Source organism: Dermacentor variabilis, chromosome 10, assembly GCF_050947875.1.
Source record: "Dermacentor variabilis isolate Ectoservices chromosome 10, ASM5094787v1, whole genome shotgun sequence".
NCBI lineage: Eukaryota > Metazoa > Arthropoda > Arachnida > Ixodida > Ixodidae > Dermacentor > Dermacentor variabilis.
The window spans coordinates 43,417,331-43,440,976 of NC_134577.1; the positions used below are offsets into that span (position 1 = coordinate 43,417,331).

The 23,646-nt window shown below is 43.3% G+C and overlaps 2 protein-coding genes across 4 annotated transcripts in view; one reads left to right on the top strand and one right to left on the bottom strand.

Annotated features, from left to right (window-relative positions):
• Positions 1 to 722: 722 nt before the first annotated feature.
• Positions 723 to 15,655, bottom strand: LOC142560419 (ribosome biogenesis protein BRX1 homolog). Its single transcript, XM_075672518.1, has 10 exons — positions 15,511 to 15,655; positions 15,131 to 15,242; positions 13,156 to 13,199; positions 12,982 to 13,052; positions 12,846 to 12,895; positions 12,510 to 12,583; positions 9,631 to 9,681; positions 6,580 to 6,715; positions 5,026 to 5,120; positions 723 to 942 (listed from the first exon to the last, which is right to left on the bottom strand). The coding sequence occupies exons 1-10, from the start codon at positions 15,622 to 15,624 to the stop codon at positions 757 to 759; spliced, it is 933 nt and encodes a 310-aa protein (XP_075528633.1). The 5' UTR covers positions 15,625 to 15,655; the 3' UTR covers positions 723 to 756.
• Positions 15,656 to 15,798: 143 nt separating this feature from the next.
• The window catches only part of Paip1 (Poly(A) binding protein interacting protein 1), a 32,037-nt gene continuing 24,189 nt past the window's right edge, over positions 15,799 to 23,646 (top strand). Inside the window, exons 1-3 of one of the 3 annotated variants that reach the window (XR_012823366.1) lie at positions 15,799 to 16,147; positions 17,258 to 17,364; positions 20,781 to 20,951. Coding sequence is in view for 2 of the 3 variants with exons in the window: in XM_075672515.1 (XP_075528630.1) it covers positions 16,045 to 16,147; positions 17,258 to 17,364; positions 20,781 to 20,951 (381 nt within the window). In the remaining variant the exon portion in view is untranslated. The remainder of the gene's footprint in view (positions 16,148 to 17,257; positions 17,365 to 20,780; positions 20,952 to 23,646) is intronic. The other 2 variants (XM_075672515.1, XM_075672516.1) reach the window with 2 other exon arrangements.

Genomic DNA, 23,646 nt, shown 5'->3' on the forward strand with positions numbered 1-23,646 from the left:
TGTACCTGTGTGTGGTACCACTAGTGATCACCCTTCAGATTTTCTTATCAATTGACCAGAAGTTCACCTGCAAACAGTATCACGTGCACCTTGTTAATTATCAAATGGACTCGGCAAACAATATCTCACTTTGTTTAGAAATGAGAAAATACTGAGTGTTCAATGCTGGGTATTTGAAGGCCGTTTTTCTCGCATATTCATATTTGATTTCGAAATATTGGTATTCGAACAACCCTAACGAGAAGATAAAAAACAAAAATTGACACTGTGGCAACACACTTATTTTTGCACACATTTCCTTGAGCAACTGCTGGTAGCCATAATTAGAATAAAACTTCACTTATACCAAACACCCCTAGCCTTTATTATGGGGATGCATATACAAGATGAGATGAACCTTGCTTTATTGCACTCTTCCTTTGTGGCAGTGCCCTGACAGAATTGCTAAATAAATAAATGAATAAATACCTATACACTAAAATTACTAAAGCTAAATACACTGCACACCACAGAGCTAATGCCATTACAAGTTTATAACAAGATATTTGTAGCAAGATAACAAGCTGTTTAGAAAGTAATATCTATTCGGGTCCCACAGTACCATGTTGATCTAACAGCAGTGACCATTGTGCGGCTTCGCAGTCGTATCATGTCACATGGCATTACAGCAAATGCCAGAATCTCCAGGAGAAAATGCGAAGAACACAAAAGATAGGTGATGGTATGGATGTGGAAAACTGGTATTTAATGACATGGCTATTTTTTCCGTCGAAACAGTAGCTTGTCCCTTCCCTTGGCTTTCTCTGGTGGAACTGTCTGGAAGATGTCATCCAGTGGATTGGATGGTGCTGGCCCTTCGGCAATGCGGTGCTTGAGGCTGGCTCTGGCTTCTTTCCTTTCCTTGTACTTGCCAGCGGCAGCCAACTTTAGGGAACGTCGATGCTGCACGAGCAACACACCAAGAAACAAGAAAGCATGCTTGTCAAGAGTGTTACTTATCTTCGGAAGCTTTGCCCTGTCGTTAATCCTTTTCCTTCTCATTAACGCAAACAGGCATTAGACATGTTAACACGCTTGACCGGTTACCATGCTCGTTCTCTAAAAGAGGACATTAATGCTCTTATGAGAGGAAAGCCCTGTGGAGAAGGGTGTGATGCGAGGTGCCAGGTGACCAAAATTTTCCTGCCCATTTAATGTCATGTTGGAACATGCGCGACCTTCAAAACGACTTTCCACGGCCCTCCCAGGGAGTGAGAAGCCAGAAGTTTTGAGATAAATGTGGAAACCTCTGTACTCTACAGTTGACAAGGCAGCACAGGGGAATTCTACTGGGCTGGCTGTTCTCACTACTGTGAAAGTGTGCCTGCTGAATTACTGGACCATAGTATCCGTACTGCAGACTGACTACTACTGTATTTACCTAATTCTAAAGTGCACCCAACTTATTGTGAGAATAAAAATTCACCTGAATGTAACATGTCCCAAGATATATAACATGTTCCCAAGTTCGCAGTCATAAAAACGAGATGTGGAGAATTTACCTTCCCAGATGGGCAAGGTCTATTTGGGCATATTGGGCAAGGTCTAAAAATGTCCTAGCATAATGAAAGCTGCATGTCATTATCGCCATTTGTGCTTCACTGACCACAGATACAAGGCATACAGGGGAAGTATTCTCAAGCAATCAATTTTAGCGATACTGCTATTACCATTAATGCCGTTATGGGGCCCTATACGTAAAACTATTCCAACATGTTTTTATTCCAATCTTATGACGTCAAATTTGCGCAACCGCCGACGCAAGCATCAGACGGTGACCCGCAGGGTTGTCTGAACAGACCAATCAAACGCTCTGCTCATTCATAGGAGGTCACTTTTGTTTGCTTGAAAAACGAATAACATTGCCTACTCTGAGCGGCTTCTCTTATCTAATTGGCTCACAAGAGGCGAGGAGCACGCTCAAGTGGAGAGGGAATTGATGGGGCCGAGCCACTGCACTGAAAATCGATCAACTGGATGAAGAGGGTGGTGCCGGTGTCTGCGATTGGTCCACTTTTCCTTACTTATCGTGCAGTGGGTGGTCAAAAATCGCGGCAGCTTGAAACGGAAGGTTAAGAATGAAGCTAAAACGAATCCTCAGCAAAGAAGAGTTGGCAGAACGAGGTCGTAAAATGCCTAAAGTGCTCGAAAACGTTACACGGTTACGCAAAAAGCTTTATTATATGCAAATAAACCCATGCTCTCTGGCAGGAGCGAATAGCCAGTGCCTGAGCGAACGGCGGCAGCCATCTTTTATTCCTTTCGGAACAGGGCAGCCTGCGGCTATTCAGAAGAAAATTCAGTTTTGTTCGCCATATTAATGCATCTTTAACGCATACGCATCGCTTTGATGCAGTGAGATTTTGCAGTTTTGTGGCGTGGCATTACAGGCAGGTGAAGTGGGTGCAGACTGAAAACTTTGGACCTATAGCCGGGGGCTAATGGCGAAAAGGTGTTGAATCAGAAATAACTACTTTTCTTTTGTTCGGTCAAATCATGCATAATCAGTGTGTAGACATCATATCAGATCGCAGTTTTCGTGACGTCGCATGACAGACAGGTGAACTCGGGGTGGTCCAAAAAAGTTTTTGACCGATCACGGAGGGCTGATTGCAGAATTGGAATAGGAAAGTTTGGAATAGTTTTATGTTATAGCGCCAGCGGTTTCGCATGTGATTGTGACGTGTAGGCAATTTTCAGACCAATTCTCAAACCCATTTTCTTGGAATAAGAAGCTGCGTTTTAGATTGAGCAAATAAGATATGTACGGAATGCACAAGCACACCTGCAACCTTGAAAAAAACTTGCTCATAAAAGGTCCGAAAAGAAATTACGTCTTTCCTATTCTTTTTTTTCGTACTGAATGAGGCGACAGTAACAGTTGGCAAGAAAAGAATGTAAATACATGAGAACAACAAAGGCAAAGAAAGAACATTCACACATCTGTAACTGTGTGTATGCTTGACTGAGGAGTTCTGCCCTGCTTTCAAATATCAGTGTGTGTCTGAACAGTTGGGGGTCTTTATCAAATACAAAAATCACTGGCGCACTGTGACTTGGTATTGAAAAGTTGACTTCCCCTCCACCCACCGATGCACTGCTCCTGTCATCAGATAGTGTGTTCAGAAACAGATTAAATGCAAATGCAGTGGTGTGTATTTACTCACACCTCGAAGATGTCCAGCAAATTCCTACATCTGTATGGCATGAGGCAAATCAACAAAAGGAACTGAAGGATGCTTTACACACGTATTTGTGGCCATGATATGTCTTTTTGAATTTACACAAATTACTGCTTAACATGTGGATGGGAACACTTAAGTGAGCAATGTGTTGTAATTGCATTACAATGTGTTTAATTGTAATTGTGTGTGATAGAGATAGGAAATGTTGAAAAGATAGCTTTACTAATTATCAAAGAGAAATCATCATGGGGCATTCTTTCTCTACGAGTATGAGTGTGCTTCTCAAGCGGCATTTCTAATAGCATCTTTAGAATAGAATACGTTTTTGCCCTCAATAGAATGGAAGTGTTCACATTTCATTGGGACACTTTACATTTTCTAACAGGATCAGAGAGGCAAAATACATCTGCATTTAGAACTTAAGTGTTAAAACAGATTCAGGCCTTTTCTGGATGGCTCTCTACGTTTTTATGCTCTAGACCTACCAATCAGTTCAAAGGTACCGTAGTGGAGTATTTCAGATTGATCTTGGTTGCCTCGGATCACCCAACATTGACTTACTTAATGCACAAGGTAAGTGCCGTGGTGAGCAATATGAGAGGGAACGCTGAATTCATATTTAACCAGCGAGTACAGGTGATATCTGTATTTAAATCTGACACCTTAATATGCAGCAGGTAGCTCTCCCACCTAGCAGCACTGAGCATTTCTTATGAATGGCACCATTTCAGAAGCCCTTTAGGGCCTTTTGACCTTTTTTTTGAAATGGCCCTTTGAATGGCCTTTTGAAGTGGCCCTAAAGGCCTTTCTTTTGAAAGCAAATTCCCTTTCATATTGCTCAAACGCACTTTTGTCTTCCACCTCCATCCCAATGCAGCTGCCTCAGATCAAAGTCTAACCCGCGATTGTGGAACTGAGCAGTGGAACATCCCTCGCTGCCCCGGCCAGTGGGCTACTACAGTGATGCAATGCCATTACAGTGGTTTAGCGTGCCCATAAAAATCTGCAGAACACTGCAACACCAGAGACACAGAGGTGCACTGCAGCTCTGGTGGCGATTCTTGTGACAGTGGCATAAACTAGAGTACGCAGAACTATAATTCTCTTACAGATGCCTCCGGCATGGAGAGGAGGAGCTCGCGTGATTCAGCAATGAACACGCTGAACAACCGAGGTATTCAAATGTGGGGGCCCACATGAACAGGTCATTTGAAGAGGAGTTTAGTAGAAGTTCACTGATCAAGTGCAAAAAGTATCTCCTCGTCAACACCCCTGCCCCTCTACTGTTGAGATGTACATGCGAAGGCCAAATGGATCTATGCATCTCTGCACAGACCCATCACTCACACCCGGCACACAAAATGCTCCCCCAGTATGGCGAGGGGATTCCTTGCAAGGAAACTCCTGAGGAAGGCAAACGTGAGCACTTGAGTACAAAGGATAAGAAAGGGGAGGGGGGACTGTAGACGAGATGGTTAGCATGTTCCTACTCAGGGACATTGACTGCTGCCTTCTTGACTGGTCACCAACTACAGTGCACTTCTTCCCCTCTGCCACCTGCCTTGTCTGAGATCAACGACACGAGAACACTCCTAGTGTGCTGCGGTTAAAGAAAGTGCCATGAGATCACGTGACCAGCACTGCTTCCCCCACCAGTGTCTCCAGTATTCTGTAAACTGCAATACCTTTATGGATGGCACTGTCAATTTGCTTAGCAGTGAGAAGTGAGGCGGCAGAAAATATTATGCTTAGTAATCACAGTTCACACGAAAGTGTGAAGAGAGGACGTGCGAGAACTTACCTGACTTGGAGTCACGTAGTTGGGGTTGCTGTAGATCACAGTTCCTCCAAAGCTGCTCTCAAAGACTTTGATTGGGTTGAGCACAAACCGAGGGCCTGCACATGAAAATGAATGAAACAAATGAATTTCAACTCAATTGCCTTGCCGAAAGCCAAAGTAGTTGAACAACAGTCCAGCATTAAATCTGACCAGCCTGTGTCACGATGGAGCACAATGAGCATTACAAGCTCAAATCAAACAACATTGTTGATATGGCTAAGCTAAACCTCTCATGAGACAGATTCCTAAGGTCCTCAAATGTCTGCCTTAAAGAAACACTAAAGGAAAATGTTAATTTTAACTTAAGGGATTAGCTCCAACATTTGGCATCACAATTTTCACCAAGAAACAAGCTTCTTATGAAGAAATGACGTAAACACGAGGGACGAAATTAATTTAGCCATTGTTAAAATGTAGAACAAGCTCTTTATGATGTACTTGACCTACTTACAAAGTGTTAAATGCCAAGCAACCATTGATAATAAAGATAATTATAGGGCATTCATATGCGAAAACTAATGTAGCTCAGCCAATGTCATTGGGCTGCGCTGCGAGATAACTCACTGATGCTCTTCGACACTTGTGCGACAGCTGCGAAAGAGCACGACCTTTTCAAATCTGGAGCTGTAGTAAGCCACTGTCAGTATTGTAAGCTTTTCCTCTGGCTAACTACTGTTTTCATCTAGGTTTTTTTATAATCTACTAAGTTGTCTTTTGGCAAAGAATAGATAGGGGGAGATCTTGAGGACAGTTAGATTTCCTTTTGCCTAGCACTCAGCATCACTTTAAATGACTCCTTTGCTGCCATAGCTGTACTATTGCTCTGTTACGACACTGCAAGAAAGGGAGGGTTGAAAAACCTAGATATTATTTTTTAATGAGGCTTGAGACTTTGTAGACTGAGCTACTCTTCCATATTGTACACTGTAAAAGATTGAAAATAAAGCCATTTCTATTAACCACCAAATACTATTCCCAGTTTTAAAAATTGCATCTCTATACCATCGATTTTCTCTTTCGCGGCTTTTGGTGGTACAAAACAACAAGTACACAAATTGGAGTTAGCCCATTAATTTTGAAATATTACTTTGGTAAGACAATAAATTGAGTACTTTATTTATTTATTTAATACATACTGCTAGCCTTATATATAAGGCTGTAGCAGGGTCAGAACACAAATACAACTGTGAAAGTGGTATCAAACATGGTTAACAGTTTCTGCTAATAGCAATTCCAAATATTGTGGACAAAGAATAAAGGGCAGTACAGATACTTTCCTGCAAGACATGTCAATGTATGCAATTCGTATACATAAATGTATTAATAGGACCATAAACATATTTAAAAGAAAGAAAACTTTCTTTAAAGAGCCCCCTTTTGTTCACTCGGGTCTGCCAGAAGTATGGAGCCTAATCATTACTACCAACCTTTTTTTTGCTAAACATAAAAAAAAAAACGAGAACCCACAAACACATATAATGGCCAATAGAAAGATATGCTTGCAGGATTACCCACCAATCTCGACTAGTGCCCCAGTCTCCTCCACAATCTGGTAGTTGCGGAACCATATCCGGTGGTCCAGCAGCGAGAAGGTGAACACGTGATCCACGAAGGGTTGGCTCTTGGGATGGTATCTGGGTGTCCCAAATATCTGGAGAGAAAAGATCGTGCAACGAATCATGAAGCAGCTGTAGTAGAAAGTACTTGGTTCTATTCAATGGTACTTTATTCAGAGTTTGTCCGGACACTTAGGCTTATTTTCTCAGACATAGACAATTTCTGGGGCCAGGGAACATTCAGTTTCAGAACAGACCACTTTTGTTGTGCCCTGTAAGTTGGCGTGCATTGCGATTTCTGGTGCCCGTCTCGACTGCGGCTGTGCACAGCTGTAAGCACAGCTGAGCGCATACGCGGCCAAGTACCCTGCTTCAGAGTTATCTGCCACGTGTACAAAGAGTTGACGTGCCGAGACGGCATGACATCGTGTAAGCTGTCTTCCCGCGCGTTTAGTATTGGGGGTTGTGTAATCTCGAGTTTCAGTGACCCCTTGAAGCGAGGCAGATGAAGTATTCGTTCCCCGTCGCCGGCACTTTTCATGATAGCGCCGTCCCAGCGCGGGCGACACCATTAGCCACGGGGGCGGAGTGCATGCGAAAGCGTGGCCGGCTTCGCTTCATTCGTGCCGCCTATGTGAAGGTATTGTCAGCGTGGCCAACATGACACCGTATCATTCGTCGCAGACTCCCAAATTCATTTCAACATGAATTTTTTCCTCACTAAAACTTGCCTTTTTCGATTGCCCGATAATTCGGAAAATTCTGCGGCCCTTCTCTACGTAATAAAAATCGGCCGGTGACTGTACTTATTTGCATAAAATGTCTAATTTCAATACAATGGAATTTCAATATAACAAAGCAAATTGCCAATTTTACCTACTTCATTATTTTGAGGTTTACCTGTACGAGAAAACAAAATTCCGTTAGGTGGAAACTCAAACACAAACCCCTTTTAACTCTATTGCGCTTTCCAGCTGTCATTTGAGGTCTGTCTTAGTAGGAGTGGTGCAGCCCCCTCACTTCCTTGCACAGCATCTAAAAAAGAACCACAAAACTCGCCTTCATGCATAATGTTCGCCGCCAGCGTTACCCGGTGAACATTACGGTTACATAAGCTGCAGTTGCCGGGAAGCGTGAGAAGCACTCGGGGATCTTTGAATCGCGTTGCACTCTTAAAGGCGAAGCTTAAGCGTCCTCTAAATTTTATTTGACATAGCAATGGAGCTCCATGTCGATTCCGGCAAATCTATAGCTTCCAAGTGCATATTCTCGCATGCTGGTTGTGTTGACATTCAAAGGTGTTGGTTTCACCTAGACATCCCAAGCCAATTGACATTCTTTTGCTCTATAGAAAAGAGTGTGTAGCTTAAAATCCTAAACCAGTACTTTTCTTTTCCTCCATGCATATTGCAATTTCAGGCCACTATAGTACCAACTCTATTTAGTCTACCAAATTAAATATTATTCTTTATCAAACTTTATATGCTTGTATTTTTAACTTGGTTCCACCTCTCAAACATTAAAATAGGTTCCTACAAAAGTAGATAACCGTGTTTCAATCTTACTAAAGTGCCCGGCAAAAATTTTAACTGATCTATGAAGAACCTTGCATGCAAAGTGATTAATTGATTAAAGGCTAAACTGACGAACGATCAATACTTAACTGAATAAAAAGGTTAACCGACCATCCCCAATCGGAATGCGGCAGCAGGGGCCAGGAACACAACCCACAACCTCACGCTCGACGGCAGAATGCCACAGCCACTAAGCCAACGCAGTAGGTTTGATTTACTCGGTCGTATATTGGCAAACTGAGTGCCGTCACGGACATAAGTGCAGGATGGAGGACGAGCACCAAGATGCAGTGTTTCAGGCCCACATGTATTTCATGCCTGACACTCCTCTATCAACATTCCAAGATACACAGTATTCCTGCAAGCTCACACTCTCCTTGGAATACCTTAGGTTCTTTATCATGCACCTAAATCCAAGTAGATAAGCGTATTTGCACTGCACTTGTATTGGAATGCGGGCTGCCACCGGTGGGAATTGCAAACCATATGTCAAGGTCATCAGCAGCATGTCGGATGTGCTGGGAAAGTTTCAACTAGTGTCTCTTTTAGAAATATAACCAAGGTACCTAGTAAAAGTGGATTGTTGAGTCATCCCACAGTACTAGATTGTCGCTCCGCACCTGCAGTATCTGAAGTTTCATGAACGTAGTTGCGAATACTGCAGCAAAGCAGGTGTCTGATAAGATTCAGTCTTATCAGACTTCTTACATTACAGATTCAATATTATCAGTCTGATTGTGTGCATGCCGTGAATAGCGGTGCACACTGTTCAATGTATGCAGGTGCCAGCGATTACTAGGGAATGTACGGTGAGCCATGTATAAATAGCGAGCGCAGTTGATTCAGAAGATCAGACTGGACTGATGATTGCTCATAGTTATTGTTGTAATTTCATTTTTGCTTTCCTTTCTGAATTGAGACCTGTGCTACAGGCACAGCAAGAGTCCTGAGGGAAGTAGTGACCTACTGCACAAGAGAGGCCAATTCCTGTACTGACAAGCGTGTGTTTTTTCTTTAAGCCAGAGAGCCTTCCTAATTTGGCTGCAAGTGGGCTGGTATAACCTCATTGGCTCTCAATGATAATTTTTTTTTTTTTTTTTTGCAGGTTTCATGTGCCTCTCTAAGCTTCAAAATGTAGTGGCCTGGATGAGGATTTGAACTCGAGACCTTGAGTACAGAAGCCCAAAGCTCTACCTCTACTTCATGCCACTCCACTGCAAAACGAAGGCCTCTCCCAGCGATTTCCAATGCAGTGGTAATTGGAGACCACTGGGAGAGGCCTTTGCCCACCAATGGACAACATAGACTAGGCATAGCCCGAACATTTACATTAGCTAGAAAAATTTTAACTAGAATCTCTTTCAGAAATTTGACTGGGTTACTCAGTACGAGCACAAAATTAGGAAAGAAATGTTGAAACACCAGCGTTACTTTACCTGAGAAAGCAGCTCCTTCATCAGTTTTGAAAATGGGTTCTCATTAAAAGCCTGCGAAACAGAAAGAAAGAAAAGTAGTAGACTTACGTCAGTGGTGCTTTATGACATTTTAATGCGCAGAACACTTTTCTGTGCTCAACAGACATACTGTTTCTCACATATTTCCATTAATCAATGCCCTTTCACGTGTCATAAAAGCAGCTACTCACCAAAAATACTGACAAAAACAATTTTTTTTCTTGTTAGAGATCTCAAAATCGGGCAGAATTGAAAATTGCATAAAGCAACGACACTATGATTTGCTGAAGAATTATTCGAGCAACATACAGCCTCTTGTGTGCGCATAGCCTATATACATACACCAGCTATGCTTTATCAATGGGAAGGGGCTTCACTCCCTTGCCTGCTACAACTAGTGCTAATTATAACAATGCTTGTCATTTAAAAAAAATTGTTTGAACTTTTTTAGTAAATTACCTTTCTACAATACCAAGAAAGGCCATTCTTGGAGTAAGAGGAAGCCTGGCAAACGAAAATAATTGTAAGACTGAAAGACATGCGACGACCCCACTTTGGACTTGCCGCTCCACTCGACATGGTGTCGTGGATGTTGATGGCATTAGCTTTAATAAACTTTTATGGGTAAAGGTGGACTACAGCGGCATAAGTATGGGAAACTACTTTGAATTCCACAACATTACACTGACAAACCACCATTGGGGTCTCAGTGCAAAGTATTTTATCAGTCTATATACTAGAGTGTTTTAGTTGAGCGTCTTTACGGTGTGCTCCGCTCCAAGTGGCCCCGCTAAGCCAAAGCGGAGTGGCGGGCGATTTTCACATTTTATTTATACGATTAGCGTAGCAGAGCGGACCTTTTGTAGTTGCAACACCCTCTGGCCAAATTCAGGGTAATGAAAGAAAATGAAAACATCTGTTGATCAGTTTTATACAGTAAAACATATATATGTGTATATATAACTTATTTCTCCATGAAGTATCTAGACGTGTGCTTGCAATGCGTTACAAGTCCATTTTACCTAATGGAATATAAAGCGCCGTATTGGGGAACGCCACATGATAGCTAGTGCGCTTGTTTTCTGCATCAAATCCAATCCTTTCTGACGCCAACGCTAGCCAAAGCGCTGCGCAGTATGCTCCGCTCAGGCAGCTTCTCAGCGGACCGTGTTCCTCGCTCTGCTAGCCTGCTTACAGCTAAGCAGACGGCGCATGCGCCTTCGCACTTACGCTCAGCTTAGCTGCTTAGCGGAGCGTAAACACGCTCAACTAAAACACTCTACTGAATTAATGTTTATCCTTGGTGTCCCTTTAAAAGCAAACTGCAACTCATCACTACTGAGACCTCTACAACACATAACGGCACCTTTCAGCCTTTGCAAGTTGGATACAGTGTGCGCCATATCCAGCGGTACAACACACAGGCAGGCCTCAATGTGACGTTTAAGTCATGCTAAAATTTCCTCCTGAATTATTCTACTGCTACAATGCGATCATTCAGTCTATGATTAAGGGGAAACTTTAGCTCTGGAACTCTTCTCTAAATACCTGGGAACAGAGAAATTGTTTTTCTCAGCAGCTACAGCACCAATTTTAATGAAGCTTTTTGAAGTTAAACTCTGGTAACTACAGTAAGTGGACGTTCCATTTATGCCATGCACTGTTTTTAGACAAATCCTGGAATGTTGCAAAATTTAAGAACACTCAAGTATAAAGTTTACAACTAAGCCATTAAAGAATGATATCACAATTATGTAAACTGCCACCAATAATACACATAAAGTGGGAAAATTGTGTATTTTATACATCCCTCTCAACTAATTATACCATTAGTTGTGTGAGTAGGAATTTCGTTACCAAGGTAAACATTGTAGCAATTTTATTGCAAATTTCATTGTAACAATCTCACAGTAAGCTTTGTGCTTTTGTCTCTGAAACTTGCCAATTTCCAACAAATGTCAAGGATATTTGAGGTCCTTAATAAAAATTCTACTTCTAGGGTTGCTAGAATTTAACCTTCTCTTCAAAATACAACAAATTTCCTTCAAATAGGCCCAGCAGTCGTCTTATAAAAGCATTCCTGCTTTTCACAAGCCCTTGAATACATGGCAGAATCAGAGTTGGCTTCAAGCTAGAGATTCCTCCTAAACCATCTGTCTGAAAGGGTGAGTCCTAAATGTCTAAAGAATCTCCAGCACCGAACTCACCAACTGTGACAGTAGCAGCAGGGAATTGCAGTGGACACCGCCGTGTTCCCTAAAATAACTTCCTTGTAATGCATATGTCGCGTTGCCCACTATACCATTGCTTGTTGCGGTCTCTGAAATGCGGAGACACATGTCGCAACTCTCCGAGTGTGCAGGTTCACATGTCCTCAAACATCTTTTTAAGTGCTAAATGTGCATACCACTGCAGTGGTCAGCTCTATGGTCACTGTATGGTCAGCTCGCAACTGCATGTTGCCCCAGGGACATGAGTTCTAGTCCAAGCATTAATGGTGGCAAAGTTGAATAAGGGGATTCTGACTTCCTCTTACGTACCATACGTGACTATGAACCCTACGTGTCTTCGCCCTATGGTGAGCTTGAATCTGAGGATGAGGGAGTGGCATGACAACATAACTAAGACTTGTAGATGGCAACAGCTGTCATCATTGTTGGTGTAGTAGAGTGGATGGACGGAAACGGCAAACCAAGTTTGGAGCTTTTAACTGCTGCCGCAGTAAAAACAAAAAAAACCTGTCGTACCGACCGTACTTGTCCAAAGCAGCTACCAACAGAACCACTTCATGAGCAAGTTCAGCCGTCCAAAACCACAAATGGTCTGGTTAAAAGCACCTCGAGAAGGATTAAGGGGATCACCTTGTCGAAGGACAGAAGTGGCCGTGCACCTTTGAGGCAGTTGCCCGTCATCTTCAGCTCCTCCATGGTGTGAACTGCAGGGGGGAATATGAAAGTTACGCATCATTCATGACTGGGCTATTTAAAACGACGCTTGATAATGTGAGGATATACCCCTTAATCGCTCTTATAATTTGAAGAGATACGAACAGTTTTTTTTAGCGACAAACAGACAGCGTCTCTACACGACATTTATGACCAAGACTGCTGCATTTTCTGCACCTGAACTGTCTCGTGTATGTATTTCATTTGTCTGCGAAATTGCCCGCTTGCACAGAGAGATGTTAAGCAACATACCATTCTCAACAAGAAACTTGACAGATGGCCCATTTGGCACATTGGATGCCCTGCAAGAAGCAAATGCACAGAGATAAGTACATCAATGAAGACATCAACTAGAAAACTAATTAGGAAAGCCCAAAAGCACACTCACCATAAATAGAGGTCTTTCCTTTTTTTGTTTTCGAAGTACAAACACTTGTTGCAATTCTTCATGTCACATATCTGAAACGATAATGTTCGCTGTATTCAAGCAAGCAATGCAAAGCATGGGGTGCCTGAGAGATCGAAGGCCCAGGCAAAGCTACACAAGCCGATTGTCACCTACCTCATTTATGGCTACAAGGGGGTCCTTCTTCTCCATTTTGGACTCTGTGAACATTGCAATTACAAATAATGTACACACAATTTTCCATAAGACATTCACATGCCATTTTCCACGGAGGTGCTTCTGTACTGATGACAAATTGAAATGCGAACAAGTCTTACCAGCCTTCTCAGATTCTAGCACATGACCCTCAGCAATGACAGTACTATGAGCACAATGGCTGCTACCTAGGTTGGGGAAATTTTGACGCCTGGGGAAACCCACTCAGAAGCTTTCACATAACATCCATATCAACAACAGCAGTGCAATAGAGATGCCGTCGTCATCACACCACTCTACTGTGCCTGAGCAAAGTGTTGTGCAGCATAGAAGCTGGTACTGCCACAATCTGGACAAATGCAATGTGGATGTCGAAACAGGAAGCAGAACACTACCTGTGAGTAAGAACTTGACAGTGTGATTTTGTATCACTGTATATTTAGTCACCAAAAGATGGTGTAGGCCGTGAACTGAAATCGTACAATGTGACAAAAGCACATGGCGGATAGACATTTTGCAGCAATGTCACCTGCTGTGATTTCAAATTACAGCTGGCCAAAAATGCAGCATAAGCCAGTGCAAGGCAATACAAAGATACAATACAATACAATACTATATATTAAAGTTCACAAACAAACAAGACCTGTATGCAAAACACAAACATGGCAAAAATAAATAAAGAAAAAGGAAGTGGATGTCCTGCCGGCAGTCGGACAGGGCTGTGCACCTATACTGCCGAACTTGCAGTACCTAGTGTGATTTGGTCGTATGAGAGCCTTTAGCATGCAAAAATAATACCAGCAAATGAAGCCTTCAGGGGAGCACCTGAGATTACAATACTAAAACAGGTGGCACTGGATCTCCAGGGAGCCCAAGGGACCAAAACTGGAACAAGGGTGGTCCGTGGGATGAGTCCCCAACCCGCAGACCAGTCAGGGTTCCAGCTTTGGTGTCCTTGTGGTCCTTCGATTCTCTGGAGGCGCTGCCAAAGCACTAAATAATGATATGTTGCTTACACTTAGCACTTGTGCATATTATCACTGTCAGAAACAGCGCACATAAGCCTAGCAAATTTCTGCGAACCGAAGAAAACATTAACAAGCCATGCAGTTGCATACATTACAGTGATCCCAGCAACTGCGATGAGTGTTTCAACTATTGGTTTGTCAACACTCAGCTTCAATCAGAGGCACTTCATGGTGTACTATGTTAATGCCATGTTCATGTGTGTTACTTGCTTTCATTCAACGCCTGAGTCACATGACTTTATATCAATGCCCTCCTGGTCCTTAAGAATGAATAAACAAACTCAACAGAGCATTAGGTGTACCATGCAGATTGTAATCACGCAGTAGCTACATGCAAATTCTACACTATGCGAGTGTACTGCCATGCAAAATCATTTCCTGTGCGTTACAGTAGCGAGATGATAGCTGATTTCTTTTTAGTGCCCGTAAATTCACAATCGCTGTTTTTGAGAGCTGCTTTCAAGTATAAAGGCAGGGTGCACAAACAAAAGCTTTCCGGAACACGTGCCCGTAACATCAACTTCGGAGCCGGTAAGACCAACAAGCAATTTGTTGGCACTGTTCCTGCACCCAACCATCGCAGTGCGCACAGCTGTTGCTAAACGCTCCGCAACATATCGCCGGGCGTGTCGAGTTTTAGTGGTGACAGTGATGGCTACTTAAAAATAATATTGGTGGCAGCGCGTCTTTGTTATCCGACGTCGAAAAGGGTAAAGCCAGTTAACCCAACACAAGCAGAAATGCAAAGTACGTGCACATGCTGCAGTTACAAACCGTTTAGGACGGATCAGAACTTGTGCCAACATAGCATCTGATGAAATGTGTCCACGACAGGGTGGGCCAAGACCGCAAAAACGCATTGACAGTGAACTCAGATTTTTTTTTTTCTTAGCGGATGAAGCACTTACCGGGCTTGGAATGAGGCAGCAATGTCCGAAGGTTAAGCATCAGATGCCTGTCTCTGAACGTAATCCCCCTCGATGCAAAGATCATGACACGCTGCTTGTTGATCCATTTGTGCTAAATACAAAAAAGCATAAAAACACGACAGTGAGAATTGAGTGTAACGTAGGCTGTGGTTCGAGGCAACATAGGACAACAATACAAAACAGTGAGGAACAATAAACAGCAAAATACGGCGCGGGGCGCTTGAAGGTTTGGAAACGAAGTTCAGATTTCGCTCCCTGCAGCATTGCGCCTGTCACAAGCACCTGCGGGCCAGGGCTTCTGTCAACTCCCAATATCAGCTTTTGTCCCGTTACATGCACATATTTTTATGGTTCCCTACCTTCTTCTCGGGGGGTTCATCCGATCGTCTGGTGACCGGAGGAAGCCTTTCTTGTGTTTCAACAGTTTCTTCAGCATCTTCGGCCGCACGTGAACGCTTCTTGCGCTTCGCCATGTTTGTTTGCTGCGGACCTAGGCGACCGAGCTTTTCCGGTTCCCTTTAAAAGAAAAACAGTTAAATAATTTGCTGTTTTGTTCACGATTGTTTTTATTAAAAAATGTAATAAATATAATAATGTTGTATTATAGTAAATATTTTTTTAAAGCAAGCCTACTGCAGGAACAGCTTCAACGGAGGAGAGCCCGATAAGCGACGCGCTTTGTCCGTAGTTTTTGTATATTACGTTTATTTTCTGTTCACGCGTAGCGAACACAGAACAGCAGCAACGGCCAAGGCAGCGTACGGCGCATCGCGAGAGAGGCAACAACAAGCGAATGCTCTTCATCGGCGGCGGCGCAGAGTCGTTCCGCCTCCGAATTCGCTGTTAGACCTGCTAAGTGTGTGCCGGCCAACAACCTGACGGCGCGTGTGAGCATGGATTCGAACGGGAAGGCTGCGACGCCGAAGAAAGACAGCGGCGTCGCGCCTGGCTCCTCGGCCACACCGAAAGCTGGACAAGCGTCGACGACGGACGGGCGTGAGTTCCCACCGCGAAACAACAGTCTTGACAGGTCGGCGCCGGCGTTGGTTTAGCCCCTGGGGGGGTCACGTTGTCGCATATTTGACCGGTTCTTACGTTCCGCCAGGCGAGGCGAGGAGGCTATGGAGCGTTCCAATCCACGGGGAGACTGGAGTTGGCTGGTGTGAAACGAGTGATCTAACGGTTCCATCTGCCTACCCGGCATTTCGTGTCGGGCTAGTTCGCAACCTTGCACGTGGTGCCGTGAGTGCGATCACGGAGTTGGAAGTTTTTGGTCATATTTGCGAGGGGAAGTCGCCGCACGCCGCGAACGTCCTGTTTGTTTCGCCCGTCGCCTTTTTTTTCAAGAACTGGTTGTCGATTGACGACGCTGCGTATAACGTAGTTCGAGCTGTCGTTGCGCAAACAAATTACGACATTATTTAGGTCGTTTTGCCTGTTCCCTGCTGTGCCGGCACTCTCGGCGCACGCGACAGTTTTGGAAGCCGAAGTGCGGTACGTGTGCCTGGCCCAGTGCGTCCAGTTGGAATATTTTTTGGCACCCTTTACCACATATTGTTGCTTATCACCGCGCGAAACATTGGTATTTCTACATCCTAGTTCCAGGCATTGATATTCCAGGCACGTGGTAACCATCTGCGCCGCTCAGTTAACACGTTCGAACCTCGCTCTACGGCGGGCTCGTGCCCGCGCTTGCCTAACCTAAAGGGTCCTTTTCTGACGCCATCACGTTTGAGAGACAGACGGACGTTCTGTTCAGCTTGTATGTCGTGAGTTCTCCTGTTTAATTAATTCCGTTTAATTAATTCTGGGCGATCCCTTGTGAACCTACGATGTGGCTTTCGCGTGTGTACCGTGGCATACAACACGCGTCATGAGTCTCGTGTCATACAATATTGAAGTCACGTAGCAAGCTGGTAGGTACATCAGGCGAGTCTCTCGGCTTTCGTTTCCTTTTTTTTTTTTTCGTGTTCTCGCCAAGCGATATAATTACATTTCAGAGCTTTACTGCTCACCTGGTTACTTCTCATGGTGGTACATCTTCCTTGTTTTAGTATGGTTTCCCGTGAGTCGGAGGTCATAGTGGTTTGTCTTGCTTTATTGCAGAGAGCATGGCATCATTTGTGATGAAGAGTACACTATCCCCAGAAGCTCCTGTGTTTGTCCCACGGCACTTCAAAGTTCCTGTACCCGAACCTTACCCACAGTCGCCGGTGAGCCCCCAGGTTTTTGGACAAATCTGGAATGTTTTTTTCGTGGTGTTGTCTTTCTTGAGTAGGTTGCTCATCTTTGCTAGGTGCCTCAGTCCAGCCACCTCGGCTATATTTATTATTTCCTGTTTAACAACCACTTTTGAAGCAGACAATGTATAAAGAGAGTGAAAACTATCAGGAGCTCAAGGCTGTTCTAAGCTGCTGACATGGGCCTCAAATTCATATGTCCACGTAGTATGTTGCTATGAGCTCTTGACAGGCATTGGTGTTTGCCAACCCTCTAGGCTCTTGTATAAAGAATGGCAGTATTGTAAATAAAATAAACATGAAAGAAAGGCACACAATGTTTTATATATTCCCAGCATTTTGACCATCGGTTGAAATGGCACGGTTAGCCTCTTGTAGCGATTTTGTGACATGCCGGTTCTGAGCTCCTAAATCGTGACAGGACACTTAAGAGAATGCCTGCTCCTAACATGTGTAGTCATACAGCAAAAGCATGTTGGCTGCATCACCATCTCTCACATGCAGAGCTGCCCTCTCAGGGTAGAGTTCTTAGCAAGTCCGAGTACTCCAAGAAACTCGTGCGGCTGCATTGATTCAGGTGCAGCAACTTCATTTGTCATCTCTGTGCATTACCAGCCATATTACAGCTGTTTTCCTTCCAAGTCAAAGGAAGTACAGTCAGTTAGTAAATGTGGATATAAAAGGCAATTTCAGTTCTTGGTTATGATCACCCAAATTTCACCATGGGTGGCAAATAATGTGAAAGTAATTTTGTATATTCTTAGCTCGTGTACTAGTACTTGTGAATGCAATTCGCATGTTCTTCTTCAGGCTTAAAAATCTGGACAATAAGAGTTTAATTAACAGAGCTAAAGCAGGGTGAAGGTGGGAGGACACAAGAGAGTGTTTTACAGCAGTACAAATGTGCATTTAAACAAAGGTTTACATGCTATTACTAGTCGTGGCACAGCTGCATTGGGAGTTGCTTCGCAGCTCAAGTTTCTCTCTAAAACCACCGACTCCAGGCAGTGTATGCTTTTGCTCTGTTCTCTTGCTATCCATGAGGTTGTTTTGTGTTCACAGCACATAAGAGACCCTTATAGATATGAAAAACTGCTGCAGGTTGTAACATCTTTGTGCAGAGATAGTTTCCTCGTACAGTGAGAAACGTGTGCTCTGTGAAGAGCAGATGTTCTGCATCTAGTGGCGACGCGAATGCAAGTTTTGGTGCATGCTTGCTTTGATTTGGTACCTTGATTTGTTCTCTTTGATAACACTTGCAATAAAATTCATAAGTGCTAGCACCTTTACACAAGTGGCGTCAGCTTTAGGTGTAGCACAGAGCACAAACACGATCGGGTAATTTTGTAACTTTTAGAATCGCAGTGGGTTGGAACAGTCGCCTGTCTTGCACAAAAATCATGTCATCATCCCAGTCAGTGTTCACTCACTGAACAAGACAAGTTCACAAGAACGTGGAGGCCTGAGGTAAATAACAGGGGTGGAACAGGGCATGTCGCTGTAGCTAACATTTCAACGAGGGACTTCCCTTTGCCAAGGCAGCAACTGCTTTTGTTTAGCAGCGTTATGTGCACTTAGCTTACTCACCCCTACCCTCAGTGGGGAGAAAGAAGTGAGTAAGCTGGTGCGCCGAATAATGGTAGTCGAACAAGGAGTGATGCTGTAGGCAACATTTAAAAACCAACATTTTCACCAGGGGTTTGCGTTCATCACAGAAGCATCTGCTTTCCTTAGCAGCGTTCATGTTTCCTTATTGGAAGACAAGCTTCCTTGTTGAAACATTGGCTACGGCGACGTCCCATGTTCGACCGCTGTTATTCTACTCATTCACTGGTGCTTCAAAATCTTGCCCTGGCACAGCAGGCCTTGCCGAAACACAAGGTCACTAATGCTCATGCCAAAATGATAGAACACGGACTTGCCCCTATTTTGCCACTGCAGATTGTCTACAGTGAGAAGTAGAAAAATTAAGCAAGGCAGAGATATTGGCCTGACGCTTATTGCTCTAGCCAGCTACTCTGCACTGGGAAGAAGGGAGGAAAAAGATGGGCGAGGATGGAGAGAAGAGGCAAAGCACCTAAGGGGAAGGTCTACTCGTAGCCTGGAGTCCAGGCCTTACTTTAGAAAAAAATTTCAAGTGAGGCCTGTATGAGCTGAAAACTGGATTTGCAGTCATTCCAAGTGTCCAATGTAAATGGAAGGGCGGTAGCAGTGCCACAGATGTGAAGGCAGCTGAACAACCAAGCACAGTGTTCTGTAAAAGGATCTGATGTGTTATAAATGTATTGCAAAACCATTAAACTTGACCTTCCTGCATACACCTTTTCAATTGAAAAGTGCTAGAAAGCACTGTGCGTGCTTGTTTCGCTGTCTTTAAGCTTTCTTGCACTGTTCTCATGTCCAAAACGGGAACCAACATGCACCAATTCTAACTCTTGTGTCATAGTAGTCGGTGTTCAGTTCTTTTCTTGATGTGTTGTAATTTTAGCCACAAGTTGCACATTCCTTCATCGTTCAATGCTCTGTTGTGTTTTTTATTTCATGCAAGTTTACTTTAACATGTGCTATGTACAGGCGGGCTGAAATGAAATGCAAGAATACACACACACAGAAACGCTAACTGGAACATGCATTTCTCTTTTCATATGTGCCATGGTATTTACAAGGGGGTTCTCTGCCTTGCTTCTTTCATGTTTCATTCTAGTCTGGTGGTGCACACTGGAAAGTGCTAGACTATGAAGTGAATTGCATTGCACTGTCTTAATTGTCGTTTTGTCACGTGCACCAATCTATGCTAAAAATTCTTGCCTTTTCAGAAGTCTGCTATTTTTTGCAGCTATGTTCTGCAGAATTTGTAAAACCTGGCTGTGCATAAAAGTAGTTGAGTGAACTTGAATTTGAGGCCTGCCACATTAGCGCCTTATGAATCCTCTGCTGCTGTGTGACCTCAAATAACAGATCATTATCACTCCATTTGCAGGTTGATGATGATTGTACTCGTACTGTTTCGGCTTTAAAAGCGATCCCTGCATGTTGTCTGAATATTGCAGACAGATCACATTTTGCAGAATTAACGCACCACCACTGTTACCTTCAAGCCAAACGGTGGACTGCTGAATGCAGACAGTCTTTCCCTAGTAGATGGTGCTAGCTCTTTTGAGTTGAAATGTGGGTCTTCATGAAGTCGAGGCATCCACAGTGTTAATTTTACCAAGAACGGCTTTTGTTAATAGAGAAAATTACAAAAACAAAAACCATGACAAGGGCCACCATTGTAAATATTGGGTATCGGCTTTCATGAAAACTCTTAGCAAGATTTTTTGTCCTTGTTCATCACTTTCTCTGTCATCTATTTTAAAAAGAAATATTTCCTGTTTGCACTGTTTCAGGCTTCTCAGGATTCGACTCAATATGCAATAGTGGAATTGATGAGTTTCATTGAAGACGTAACTCTTTGTCCTGCCGAGTTTGACTCCAAGATAGAGGACCTCACGAAAGCATTGGGTAGCGTCACAGACGCCAGTGGTCTCGTTCAAGTTGTCGACACGATCTTCCAACAGGTGGGTTTTACTTATTGAGTTATGTCCAGCATTTCACGACAGCTTGTGAGAGACACTTGGCAAGGTTTATTGAGATGTATGGTGGGTCGACCGCAATGCGGGCCGCCACATCAAAAATACAACGAGAAATATTGTCATGGTCGTCGCACGATTCGTACCGAGAGTTTGCAGGGGTAGCATGGCAGCGGTAGCCTTGCCTGCTTAGAGCACATCACAGAGGTAACCGATGCTGCACATACTGCACCTCTGCGGTGAGGGCCTGTTTAGCACCGCTTTCAGTGTGAAATAATTTCTTGGTGGCTTTATTAAAGTATTTTAGCATAGCATTACTGTTTTAAAGTTACTGATGTGGCACTGACAGCACATATGTCACATGGTCTGTGGCTAGGTATTGATATTGGTAGAGTGGTACAAATGTGCTAACAAGCTCTGCATGAATAATTATAAAGGCAACACATTGAATCCCATTCCAATAAAGCCAATACACAACTTGAAAGACTCGCAACTTGGACCAACTTTTTTACGAAAGCCTGCGAAGATGCCAGTGCAATAAAATAAAGTTTGTTTTGAATGAATTTGTGTGGGGAAAAGTCCAGCTGTTACTAAATTGTTGCTGCAACTGAAACATACGTCACCTCAAACTGTATTACACTTCTCTAATCCAAATTTTCACGCTTGCGACTGTACACTATTTGGACAATAGCTACAGTGTACGCGATCCAATGCTACTCTTGTGATGTTGTATAACTTCAACTTAAAATGGTGGCTTAACCCCACAAAGCTTGAAGGCCATTTCACGCTAAAAAAATTAAGCAGTACTGATTTAGCAGTAAATGTGAAAGAAATGCATTAGGGCATTATGTTGCACCTCTTTAGGTCCCGGATCCATGATTTAAACAGTTTTCACCACATTTCAAAACGTTGTTCAAGAGCTCACTCGACACACATCCTGCAGCTTTGATGAGTAAATTGCAACTGCCGGTAGTCCAGAGCAGACCACTGCAGTTGCACACACTCTCTCTCTCTACATATGCATACATACACATATATGCATACATACATATAATATATAACACACACACATACACACACAGCCAAAAACTTCCTCCAGCACATCAATAACGCTAGCATGGTCTCTACATTGGCAATCCAGTGCTTAAATCAGCATTTTCAAAGCCTGAAATTCAGCGTTTCAAAAATGATATGTTGAGCTTTGTGGGGTTAACCATACTTTCTGGCCAGAGCCATGCCACGGCTAAAGTATCATAATTGTAGCCGCAAAATGACCACATGTAATGTAGGCATCCATTTATTGCCGTTATTAACTTTTCCACAGCTGCCCGTGTGCATCTTGAATAGTTGTATGGCAGCACGATTAAAAGACAGGACAAAAGAAGACACCCAGGGACACACAGCACTGTGGGTGTCCCCGTGTGTCTTCTTTTGTCCCGTCTTTTAATTGCGCTGCTGTACACCTATTCAAGATGTGTTACCAACAAGCTCACATTGTAACCCTCAGGCCTGTGAGCACTAACATTAGTGTGCAGTGAATCTGTCCTATAGGGTAAAGCAGAGCACTTTGTGATGGCTACATTATGGGCAGATGTATTCTGTCCCTATGCCAACGTTGTGCACAATTAAGAAGCAGAGTGCAACAACCATGGTGGTGTCATCAGAAATATCTTTATACATGGCTTGTGAAGCCATCAGTCAGTGAAGCCAAGGAGCGCCTAGTGGAATTTCTTTTTTTCTTGTGTGTGTGTGTGTGTGTGTGTGTGTGTGTGTGTGTGTGTAATTGAAATGTAGGGATGATAGATGAAATGAAAATTAAAGTGAAAGGAAAGACAATGTGCTGTCTGGTGGGAGCCAAATGCATGGCCTGTATAATGCTCTACCACATAAGCTTTCTCTCTCCTCCTTTTGTCTATTCTCTTGGGTATTTTTGCTTGCGTACGTAATTATGGCTTCATATGGTAGTTGCCATATAGTGACACAAAGAAAAAAATTGAGCTGGACAGGTCACATAATGCGTAGGGCAGATAATCAGTGGCCTGTTAAGTTACAGAATGGGTGCCAAGGGGAAGGGAAGCGCAGTTGAGGACGGCAAAGATTTAGGTGGTGGGATGGAATTATGAAATTTTTAGATATAACTTGGAATTTGCTAGCTAGACAGGATTTCGTCCTGCAGTGGACATAAAAAATAGGCTGATAGTGATGGTTGTTGCTAATAAAAAGGGAAAATGAAGCCCCATGGTTGTTCCCCCAATTCTTGTCTCTCTTTAGGTGCCAGTTATTGCTCTTTTGCTTTCACACTTTGTAGGAGTCCTCTTGAAAGGCCAACTGCAACTAAATTTTGGACCATATGAAAAGTGTACTTTCAGATGATGTGTATATAGAGCAGTTTACTTGCAAATTTTTATGTTTGAAATAATGAGTGGATGTATTGCAAGAGGCTCACAAAAGTAGATGTTTTTGATACCAAAAAAGAAAAAAAATATTACCATTACCACTCACCACAGTGACGTGACTCGAAACGCGTAGCTCTTTGGCATAATCTCCAATATTAGCTGACGCACTAGGATTTACATCATACCTGCCAACCACTAGGGGAACACATCTGCTTAGGTGCCATTTAAATGCTGCTCATAAGAAAATTGTACAATTAGCAGCCCTGCAGCTCTGTCAGGATTGCTGC